General features: G+C 36.7%; 1 protein-coding gene across 7 annotated transcripts in view; it reads right to left on the reverse strand.

The window, feature by feature from the left end:
* Positions 1–12,303, reverse strand: part of MCPH1 (microcephalin 1) — a 151,337-nt gene that overhangs the window by 32,281 nt on the left and 106,753 nt on the right. Inside the window, exon 13 of one of the 7 annotated variants that reach the window (XM_064447935.1) lies at positions 1,912–2,095. The exons of the other annotated variants lie outside the window; for them this stretch is intronic. Within the exon in view, the coding sequence (XP_064304005.1) occupies positions 2,027–2,095 (69 nt within the window). The 3' untranslated portion in view covers positions 1,912–2,026. Of the gene's footprint in view, positions 1–1,911; positions 2,096–12,303 lie in introns of those variants that run through there. 7 annotated transcript variants of the gene reach the window in all.

A 12,303-nucleotide genomic window follows, 5' to 3' on the forward strand; every position in this document is an offset into this window, starting at 1 on the left:
GACCACGAAGTGGTAAAAAGGAATTACAGACACTGATTTTTATCCTGGAGAACTAGCTATGTAGCTAAAACAGAGGTCTTTTTAGCAGATAGTTGGGGTGTCACGTGCTCTTTGTAAACCCTTACAGGACATGATCATGTGCTGAAGTGCATAAATCAGCCAGAAGCCACACAGGTAGGTGGGTGTCCTTCCCAGAACAGGCTCCTGAGCAATAATCAGGTGCATCCATGAAGTCCAACAGGTTTCTGAAACTGTTTAGTCTTTGCTGTTGTGTTTGAATATGCTACGTATGTCTTAAAAAACATCTTTTGGATAAAATTGGCCTTTTGACTCATGATGCCTTTGTAAACTAACATTTAAAGGACACAGTCCACAAAAAACTACGTTATGTCTTCCTTCTTCCAGTTTGAGCCAATTTCCCTGGTATGGAAGCAGGATGTACTACAAGTTCTCATGTCTTCACTGGTAATAAAGGATAAAATTAGTGCCAGGCTCAACAATCTGTCTTTATTAAATAAAAATAGTGATTTGCATTCCCATCCTGAATATATAAAAATTTCTTTCTTGTCTGTAGCAATGTATCAAATGAATATAGGGATTATTCCGAGTTTCACAGATGTAACACAGACAAACTAACAGCAGCAGAATATTATATGGAGAAGCAGCATATGACTTGCAGAAAGTGATGGCCTGGCAGCCCATTCTTTGACCTAGTATTCGAAGTGAGATGATGCCAAGTACGTGGTTTCTGCCATCTCTAGTAACATAGTTAACATTGAAAACATGATAAATGAAGGCAAATATTTCTCAGGATTCCTTCTGTGATCCTGGGAGTTGACGTGCTTAGAAAAAAACTCCATATCAACCAGCTTGCACATTATAAAATTTCTATCTGCAGCCACCACAGTAAATTTTAGTAAGTGAAACCTGTATGCAACTGTGGATTTTATTGTGCTTCTGTAGGGAGGACGCCCAGATCCAACATAATTTGAAGTTTTCAGCAGTATCAGAGGTACTGAGAGGACTTGCTTCTCATTAGGTATAATAAACACATACATGCCAATTAAGAGGGGTTCAACAGTATTAGATATATAAATAGATAGAAGAAAAAAGTCTCAAAACCAAAGTCAAATCTGTAGAATATTATCAGTTTTTACATGACCAACTTTGGAAATGTGAAAGAAAGGTCTTACAATCAGACTTTTGGTGGGATTTATGTGTTCAGGACTGCTAACTGAACTACCCAGAAATCAAGATTCTGGACTCCAAAATCATGCTAAGAAGAAAATAATGTTTTTTATTTATTTACCACCTTCTATTGCCATTTTGCAGGGTAACATTTTCATGCTTCTGTAACCATGATGAAAAGAAATATTTTCCCTAAATTTAAACTATCATTTTTTCTTAATCTAATCTAATTAGTTCACAGTCCAGGTTGTAAGAGACCAAAACGCTGAGTAACATAAGCCCTGGCAACACTGGAATGCCCCAAAACAAGGTAACATTTGTTTTTTACCCCAAGACCATTGAGAAAATTTATAATAGCTGCAGTTCAGCTTTCAAATATAACCTAAAGTACTCGGGCCCGTAAGTATTAAAAAGCTATTATGCTTATCCATGTTTATGGATCAGAGATACATTGTTACCTGAAGATGCAAAGGTACGCTAGGATTTTTGGAAGACTCAAAGCCTGTATCACATATTACCTTTGAAAGTCTGACTGTCATTCACTTACGAACATTAAACTTTTAAAAGTTTTATACCATAAAGCATTCAATAGACTAGCAAGTACAGAATATATGGCTATTCCAGCTCAGAGATGTTGTTAAAAGACAACAAGATGTTGTTAAAAGACTGTAACAGCTGAGACCAGAGCAGAATATAAACATTAAAAACAGAATGAGGATTTAGTAATCATTTATTCCTCTGGTTTTGTTGTCTTGCCTGTATCTTTTCTTTCTGCTGCGCTTGGCAGCTGTCCCACATAACAGGGGATGTCCTGTAGCACACAGTCAAGTCTTGTGTCTCATATGAAAAGCATATGGGGCATGGCTTTCCACATATTTTCATAGAAACCAGGCTGTTTTTCAGACGCCTATATTGGAAAAATGACACAGTGCATATGTGGATAAAACCTGCATTCACAGCAGAGGCAGTACTAACTACTGTGTGTTTGATGTCTGTGTGCAGAACTGTTACACAGTCCCAAACTGTCCTGAATTTCAACATTTAGTATTTAGGGCTCACAACTCTACTTTAATAAAAGAAGACTAACTAGAAAAACAAAAAAGAAGACAAGATAAGAAACCCTCTCTCCTTTATTTCTAATCCTGAATACCTTTGTTTTTGTTTGTCTTCAGTTCATTAAGATTACTTCATTCCCCAAGCTGTAATATGGGGCAATACTTACTCAGCCATCTGTCACTTCATTTTTTGGAAACAGATGCCTCATTCTGACATGGAAGAGCCAGCAAAGAGATGGAATTTGATGAAGGAATGTTTAATGAATTTACGAACATTGAGAAACAATGAGAGAGAACCAAGTTTCACTTATTATAAAGCCTGATTCTTGTTTGGACCAGCCACGAAAGCCAATATTTTAACTAGTGGTGACACCTCTTGGAAGTACTTCCAATTGTTTAAATAGTCCAGTGAATGTTTGGTGAGAAGCCTATACCTTTATAAAAAACCTCACTGTGTAAAGTTAATGTGAATGGCAACTGGTTGAGGATTCACACGTTCTGGTTTACTTTTAAAACACATTTGTATTTCAAATAAAGACAGTTCTTGGCCACTGTTCATGTCATTAACAGCTTTAAAAGCCTTGGGCCATCCTCTGTGAGCAGACGCAGGGTATCTGCAAATTATAATAATGGAGAACAGACCCACATTTTGTTTACTTCAGCAGCTTCTGACCATTGTGCATGTCAGAAAAAGGTTCTGACACTAGAAAAACCTTCTAAATGAGAGGCCCACAGTATGCCCCTAAAGCATCCCTTTTTCCTTAGTCCTCCAGGCTTTCAGTTTATTGAAATCGCTATCTTAAAAGTATGCGTTACTTTTCTTTATTGGGTGTGCTGCAGTCTAAAATTGTAGGCCAGCAGAGTTAGGTAAGGGGTAGGTGACTGCAGATTTTCTGCACCCTATTGCGGAACTAGCGAGGTAAAATATATGAATACGAAGGAGTCTGCTTCACATAGAATAAATATTCCAAAATAGAGGTTTTAAAAGTCAGAAATGATGCGTCTCAAGTTAACAGAACGCAAGAGCAGTCCGATTTTGACGTAAACTTTGTGGCTCGTTATGTTGATGATGTCTATGAAGTGCATTTTTAAAAATTGTTAATTGTAAATATGTTTAAATAAGCATTATTTCTTAAAAAAATCTGAAACCAAAAGTAGCAATTAAGCTATTAATAGTCGAGAATAATTTGTCTGGTTGTAAACTTCTCCGTTAGCCAAGCAGGTTCACATGTGGGCAATAACAGTCTATGAAGCACAGTCTCACTCTGATGCTTTTAGTAATAGTAGGATGAACTACATTCTTTTGCATGCCACTGGTAGAATTAATAATATAAACCGAAGTTGTTCCAATATTGCAATGAAATCTAAAACCATAATAATTTCCAATATTAAAATATTGCTGCATCATATTGCAATAGTTGTATTTAGCAGTCTTCAGGCACTAATATTAGCTTGTGGCTGACAGGTTTAATTTCATGGCTGTGAGAAAATTCAAGAATAATTTCAAATATATTAATTATATTTTCATCATCTGAAGAGGGATATTTTTTCTACAAGCACTTTTCACATGGAGGTCCAAGATAAACATTTTTATTTCTTTAGCAAAGTGATGAGGTTTAATGAGAGAAATTAAGAGATGAAAAAGCTTATTAGGTCATTTAATTCTTACTTCTGCCAGTACAGGATTTTTCTTCACATATTTCAGTGTTTTGCCCATCTATATTAAATTTCTCATGCAACAGATATTCCACTGCTTCTCATGAGAGGCTTTTCTACAGCCTCATAGATCTTGGCCTCAAAAAATATTTCTTTATACTTGGTATAAAATTAAAACAAAGTTTAGGCCATGACTTCTAATTGTTTCCCTGCCTGCTGTAGTCCTGCCTGGAATACTTCACAGCTGGCTGAAAACTCAGCCCCCCACTAGCCTGTCCTTCCTCAGCCGTCTAAAAGGGGGGGCTGCAATGGGGTTCCAGAACAGGCACTGCTTAAACATTTCAACTGACATTTATTTAGTGCTCTTAACATTAGAATATGTGCCTCCAGTGTAAAGGAATTATCTTTCCAGGGTGAATAATCTACTGAGACCCAATTTCTTGGTGGACTTTTTTTTTTAATCAATTCATAGTCCAAGTGAATCCATTACTGAAAAAGATGAGAGTCACAGCACTAAAGTTGGCATACAATAGTCCAAAAACTGTAATAAACTGAAAAAATACTGGTAATATACTAACAGCAGTTTAAGTTGAGTCAGTGGAACACATCTGAAATCTGGAATAACCATCACTTCTTTCAGTAAGTCAAACTACGACTTTTAGCAAAAGACAAGAAATCAGGTGGATTTATCCTCAGTTCTCATCTCCTTCTGCAGAAGAGTGGTTTGGAAAAGGCTCCTGTCCTTCCCATGCAGTTTACAGCAACAAGGTTTTTGTAAGCATGAAGCCAGCATTTGTACTGTCTAGTGAACTTCATGACATTCATTTCACCTAACTTCAGGTGCTTTCACTTGAGCTTGTGACTCAAGAGTCCCCTTCGGATCAACAGAGAGAAATCTCTCTGACTCTACAAGGAAGCCTTGGGTGACCTGATCTTTGTATTTAATCAAAGAAGGCCACCATGACACCCTGTGCAAGGATACAATCTTCATTAATAGAAGAGGAAAATAGTCTAAACTGGCCAAGTTAGGAGATATTATTCAAATTGTCAAGGCACCATCTAGTAAATATTTTAATCTTAATGTATGCATTCTTGTTCTTAAAAATTATACTTGAGTGGGCAAACAGGCAAAGGAAGGCAGAAATCAGTAGAATAACATCAGCTAGTTATTAATTTGATGAATTAGATAAAAAGTTGTTTATGTTAAAGAAAAATGCTGTTCACTGGACATTACTTTTAATAGCATCCCACAGGCCACAGCCAAAGCAGTAACAACTGATAATATATCATTTAACACTAAGGTGAAGCCTTATTAATTATTTAAAATATGATTTGATCACAGATTTCAGATATTTGACTGAAGATACTGACTTAAAAATCAAGTGAGAACATAAAACTACAAGCAAGACCTTCTATAATCCAGTTTAAAATGAAGCTAGTAAGCTAAGATTGAACTATTTGATAGGATTTGTAAATGTAAGTCAGTTTGGCTGTGGCTAGCCTGAATGCGGATTCACATTCAAACAATATAGACATCACCAATGACAGTCTCCAAATTTCATTCACATGTATTTTTAGTGGGACAAAATAAAGATTTTTCAAAGATTTGAATTTTCTCTGTGTAGTGAAACGACTCAAGTAATAATTCAGTGAAAGACCAGTAAGAGGACTTTCTAATTGGTTTGTGTTGGGAAGAAAATATACCATTTTAATGATAGGATACTCATAAGAGATTTGATCTTCTGTACACATTCCACTGGAGATGGAGGATTATCTTTCCAGCAAACGATTTATTTGGAGAGATAAAGAACAGACTGTTACTCATCCAGTGAGGTACTTATGTTAATATTTACACGGCAATAGATGTTTTGCTAGATGGTTGTATGGAGGCAGGGAGTCCAAGCACAAAGGAGCCCTAATCTTAGTAACAGTATGCAGGTAATCCTTGTACCGTCCCATCACAGATTCTGATGCCTCACTAAGCAGGGAAAAAAAATAGTTTAGTTCCTTCCTTTGCCTGTACAGCAGTAAGACCAATGATGAAAACAATGCCCCGATTTTGTGGCAGAAACAGCAAGAGGGTGGGCACTGTTTTTAAGAACTATTACTGAACTATGTTTATTAGTATTGGAAAAAGCAAAGATTTATCTTCATGGAGTGCAAAAAGAGTTTGCCGTGGCTCTGTCCTCTTCAAATTACACATCCATAATACAGTTCAACAAATATGAATATATGAAAATATGCTGCAAATATTTTTCTTGCACTCTCCATAAAAAGGTTAGCATATGTACTGTATTTTTTTCTTGAGGGAAACAGATGTCAGGAACTAGGTGCCTTACTGTTGCCATAAATGTCCTCTCTCTCTCTGAAAGCTTTGTTTATTCCTCTTACACAGTTTCTCACTTCCTTTTCATTCTCTCTTTGACATCAGTTTATCTTTGAGTTCAGATTCTTAACTTGAACATGCTCTTCGGAAGTATGACATGCTGTTATTATCAAATAAGTGTGCTATTACCAGATGAGAGAACCTTCCGCTAACCTGAATGACTGCTTACAAGAGGAAGGGTTTAAATCACAGGGACTGGGGTGATTTGTTAGGCTAGCTTACTGTCAACTGCTTAGACATTTGAAAAATACATTCCTTTAAACAAATGGCAAATGCGTTTTTCTTTAAGATGTCAGTAAGGCAGATTTCTCATTTTCCAAAGGCCTTCTGGATTCTTTCACAGTCTGCTGCCTTTTCATGTCAACATAATATGACATTCACATAATACAATAAAAGTGAAACCCTTACATAAAGATTTTAGGTTTAAATTGTCCAAATGTACAAAACTGTAATTAAAAAGGCATTTTTCAAAAAGCATATAAACAGTATGTGAGCATATAAAGCAAGAGTATCTGTTAATTTTTTCACATATAATTCAATAATGAAGAGTAAATATGCACATGATATGGAAACAATTTTTACAAACAGGCTTTAAAGGCCTTACTAGAGCTAGTTGCTACACATTAGCTGGCAAGTTATTTCATTCAGGTTCAAACTGATGGTAACCTGTTTAAACAAATGCCGTATTATGTTTTGCCCCGTATGAGAGACAGACAGGGCACAGCACTTGACACTGTCAGAGATATTCGGCAGTCCAACTGTAAGATCCTTAACATTAGCTGTAATTTCCATGTTAATTTTGAACTCATGCTATTTGAGTTTAAGATGTAATTACACTTGTTACCAGCTAAAGTTTGCTGTCATCATGTAACTCTGAAGAGAATGAGCCTTTGGGCACTATAGCCAAACGATATAAAAATGTTAAGGAGGAAGGACATACAGCAACTATTCTTCATAATCCTGGGACTCACTTCCTACTTCTGTACGTGGATGATTCATCTTTCAAAGATTAAAATAACACTCATTATTAAAAAATGCACACAGTGAAAGAAAGTACCATCTGTTCTACAAATAGGAACGTCACTAATACACTGTGAGAATCTTCTTAGATATCTGCATACATTGTTTGTACAGAGTACAGTTTTTTAGGTATTTGTATGTTCTACTTTAGATATCCCTTGAAAATTTTGATTGATAAAGGAAATCACTATAGAAGTAATGAAACAATTAAAACTAAGAAGAAAAGAAAAGGTTTTGGAATGTGGAAGTGATGATGACAGGAATTTAAAAAAACATTCATTCATGCTATCATTTTTGCTCAAGATGTGATATCATAAAATCCCAATCTAAATTAACATGACCAAGTATATTTTAGGTACAGTAGCATCGACAACATACCAACCATTATCATATATACAGATATAAGTATGTATGTATATTAATATATAATTTATTTTGATGTTAATATAATCTCAGTCAAGAAGCCTTGAGCGGATGTTATATAACAAAAGTGGGATATCAAAATAAAGTTTATAAGTGGAAAATATGGTCACATTAAATGTCAGATGAAGGGAGAAAAAACATCCCAGTTTGTCCAAGACAGTCCAAGAAAGCCAATCCAGTCATTGCCTACAAAGTAAGCAATGAAGCTGACATATTTGGTAGGAGTGGTGCTGGATGTAGAGCTTCCACAACTGAAAACAAATTAGAAGCAATTAAGTAGATAGTCTGTTTGTGTGAAGCTCTGACAGTCATCTAACAATTCTTATGAAAATAAAGTTGAATGTAATTTACTAAGAAATGCAGAACGAATATAATAAGCTTCATAAGTAAGTCACAGTTCATATGTTGTGAAGGAGCCAGACAGAATATATTACAAAATTCAATGTACTGATGATGAGGATCACTACAGGAATTTTAGAGACATTGATGAAAGCATAGTATCAAAGAAGGGAAAGAATAAAATACCAAAGAGACAAAGGGACATAATCATAACTTGCAGATTATAGACTTAAATGCATTGAAGTATGGAGGCAGTATTAACTGTGAAAGAGAAAAAAGGGCTAACATGCAAGCATTACCAAGGGAAGACACAAAGTCTGGTTCTGGCTGCATTATGCTTCCACTAATGGCATGACATCTAGGAAAAATACCGTGTACTGAAATGATGGATTGGATGCTACAAGGCAAGATGGGAACAAGCAGACTGAGTCACCAAGACAGAGTGGTAACTGAAATCTTCAGTGGATCAGATTATTGACCTCTTGTCCCTTCAGCAAAAGTACAATATGAGAATTACTGGGTAAATGTCCTCCCTTGAAAGGAAGGGCACTCAAAGGAGACGTGAGGGAACGTCAGAGATGGAACATAAAGATGACTATGAATTCACAAGACGTTACACCAGATGTTCTGAGTGATTAGAAATAAGCAACAGCTAAGAAAGTGAGCAGAACCCTGACATTTTGTTAAGGAAATCATGAGACACCAGTAGAGAAGTTCAGACTAAATAAAAAGGATACTAGGCAAATGGTGGGGGAAGGAGGAATGATTGGTAAGATACTACCACTAATTTTAGAAGTGCTAAAGAACTGAACTATGGGTCTTAATGAAAACAATTTGTTTTGGCTTATCGGAAAACATAATAATCTGGCACTCTACTCTTTCAAAGAGAGTGTAAGATCTCAAAACAGATAAGCTTTTCAGCAGACTAAAAATCTAGTAGGCTCCAAGATCCTGTTCCCTGTTTTTTAAGTTACGAGTTCATGAGTCTTGTCCTTGTTGACATTTGTTTCTGAGAAACATGCTAAAATACTCCCAGTGAAAGAAAATATTTTGAAGCCAGCAAATGAAACTACCATAACCCAGTATTAAAGTACCAGGAACCAAAGGTGGGAACTTAACACTAGGTCTCAAAACGTGAGGAATGTAAATACCAGGAATATATAAAATACTTCATTAATTTATTCAAATTTTCAGATAATTTTTCATCTCAGATTTGATTGTGAAGTTCCATATTCTTACACTACAGTATTTTCATTTATGTATGTAGAACAAGTATCCCTATGAGAATGCAGCACCAAAACTACTCGTTTACATTGTTCTGCCTTTATTTTGCACATATTTCATGACGTATTTTTCCCTTGCTAAAACAAGAAAGCTGTTGAAATGAGAACTTGCTTATCTACTAAATCAACATCTTGAAAGTTTTAGGTGGCAAAGTCTGCGGATAGCAGACTAAAGCCAAGTCAACATTTTCCTACATTACCTCAAAAACTTTTATGCTTCCTTTTCTATCAGAGATCTCACAAGATGTCTGTATTTGCCTGTCAAACAGAAGCTGTGCAGCTGTAAGTAAAATGATAATTGGAAAGATAATGTTAGTGGTATTCAGGCATCTCTCTCAAAGCAGCTTAGTCATATGCTGTATGGAATAAAAACAGGATTGGCTGAGTAAGGGAATTTACTGTTTCCCAGGAAAGGAAATTGCCTGCAACACATCTGGCAAACGTTCTAAATCTTTAGTTTTGGCAAAATATACATTTCAGCTCTTCCTATAAGGTGAGTTCTGTGGAGTGGGTATCTTCTTTCTAAAAAGGGAAAGATCTAATTTGTACTTTAAATATACCAAGCCACTATTTGCTATTTTATGTCAAATACTATACACTCTCAGCCATAAAGCAAGCAGGAAATCACAGGCTGAGCAGCTATATTTCAGTTTGCAGCACAAATGTATCATGAATGCAAACATGCCACTCCATATCGACAGCAGAAATAAAAGATGAGAATAATGAACATGAAAAAAACACTGAGAGGAAGCAACTAGTCCAAGTTGTAACTTTTTACTTGGTTTCATACTGGCATATATGAGATTCCATGCCAAATGATTTAAATTCCTTCCTACTTCAACTTGTCTAGCAATGAGATGTTCTTTCTCATAATTGACAGGAGACAGATCTTCTCTGTCATTCAGCTTTTCTGGAATAAGCCCTGCCCTGCAAGCAGACTTGTTATTATGCCTCTGAGGCTCAGTAAAAAGGCTGTATTCAGGCATCTTCCTTCCTCCTCCTCAGTTTTCAAGGACAAAAATGTATTTAACTTGCCTTACTTTTCACACCAGTTTTCTAAATTTAGCTGTTATTACTTTCTTTCCCCCTGAACTCTGACTGTCTTTGACTCCCTGGGGAGGCAGAGAAGACCACTTCCTCCTCCACAGCTGGGAAAGCTGCTCCCAGGGGGATAGAAAGGGTGAAGGATCACAATCAAATGCTCCAAAAGATGCACCAAATACGCACTATCCTGTAGTGAAGGGTTAATGGGATGTATATTTATTTTGTTGGCAAGGTGAACGCTCACTGACTTTCCTGGGCAGTGGGAAAGAACACTTCATTAAAGCAATATGAGTCCATTGGACCCAGATGGGAAAACAGCAAAATCCTCCCTCGGTTATGTGTGTGTGTTGGGGGTTGTATTCCAGTTATTGCCCCTACAGCCTGGAAGTATCAAGGAAAAGCTGGGGAATACATTACTATGGTGAACCTCAGGGTGTTACTCCAAGAGCTAGATGAGAAGCACAGCAGAGTAGCTAACTGGTAGTGCCTGCTGTGCTGCTAAGGGTCTTCCATTAGTAATTTGTTGTCACTTCTCAGAATAAAACCCGCACTTCCCATACCTTTTCCCTGAACTGCTGGCAGCTGCCATAGCAACTGGCCATTCATTCATTCATTCATTAAAAAAAAAGAACCCAAACCCCACAAAAAACCAAACCCAGCCAAAAAACCACTAAAAGGTGAACTAGTTTCTCTTTCCAGTATTCATACAACCACAGTTCTCCCTAGTGGAGGTCCAAGATACAGCAAGCCTTGTTAGGCAGCCTCCAAGTTCAGTTTTGTTCCTGGCCCCATTAGGGCTCAAGGGCCTCCCTGGGTCATGCATCAGCCTTTTCTAAAGGAAAACAGACTCCAGCTCAAACCTTTGGAGACACTCTGGTCTCTCCTCAAAACTGAGCTGCCAGATTATGTTGGTGATCTGACTCGATAGTGTGGCACACAGATGGCAAGCTTCATAGCAATTCAAAAACTGTTGATTTAATCAAGCCTCTCATGGAGATCCTGTCTAATGAATTCTCAGCATCCCTTAAATCTTGTCTTTTATATATGTACAGTCCCTTGAGTAGAGGTCTAATAATTAAAAAGAAAACTTCCTAAAGACTACACCGGTCAGTCTCATCTTTACCTTCAACATCTTACTAAAGGATTTAAAAAATCCACGAAAATATAACCAGAAAAATCAAGATTTTCCTACAGTTCTTCCTCGTGAGGAGACAGATACTTTCAGGGCTGGAGCAATCTTATTTTCAGCACTACTCTATTGAAGGTCCTATATTTTTGGGGCTAGCTGTGTGAGGAAAAGAGCAGGGAACAGACCAAGTTAAGGACAAGTACAACTCATAATAGGAAATTCTCATTTAACTTGGCAAATTAATAAAAAATATTCAAATAACAGAAAAAATTGAATGTCTGGTTAGATGCCTAGAAATGCTTCTCACAGTCTAGTGTATAAATCTAATCCTACATGCTGTCTTCACTGGATAGTACTAAGTTTCCCTACTACCCTGCAAGAGACTTTTATTCACATGGAATTAAACATTCTTTCAAAGACTTCAGTACATTGAGAAGTAGAAATCAGTATACAAAAGGCTTTTGAAATGTCATTGACAATGCAGGTAGCTGTCACATTAATTTGCTTTGCTATTGCAATACGAAGCTGAAGGGATGGAGAATGCATAATTTATATGCCAAACCCTCCAAATATGTACATTTTGTAGAAAATAATCTTGACTGTATCCCAAGTTCCAAACATATTCCTCCATTTCCTCTGGCTGGAAGGATGAACAATGGCAGATGAATACTCCGCAGGAAAAAAATCTGACAAATTGGTTCCACCGGTCACAGTCCAAGTGTAATGAGAACCTTTCTGGAAGTCTCCAGAATTGAATTCTAGAGATTTTCCTTTCCAGAG

This window comes from Phalacrocorax carbo, chromosome 3 (genome assembly GCF_963921805.1).
Source record: "Phalacrocorax carbo chromosome 3, bPhaCar2.1, whole genome shotgun sequence".
Lineage (NCBI taxonomy): Eukaryota > Metazoa > Chordata > Aves > Suliformes > Phalacrocoracidae > Phalacrocorax > Phalacrocorax carbo.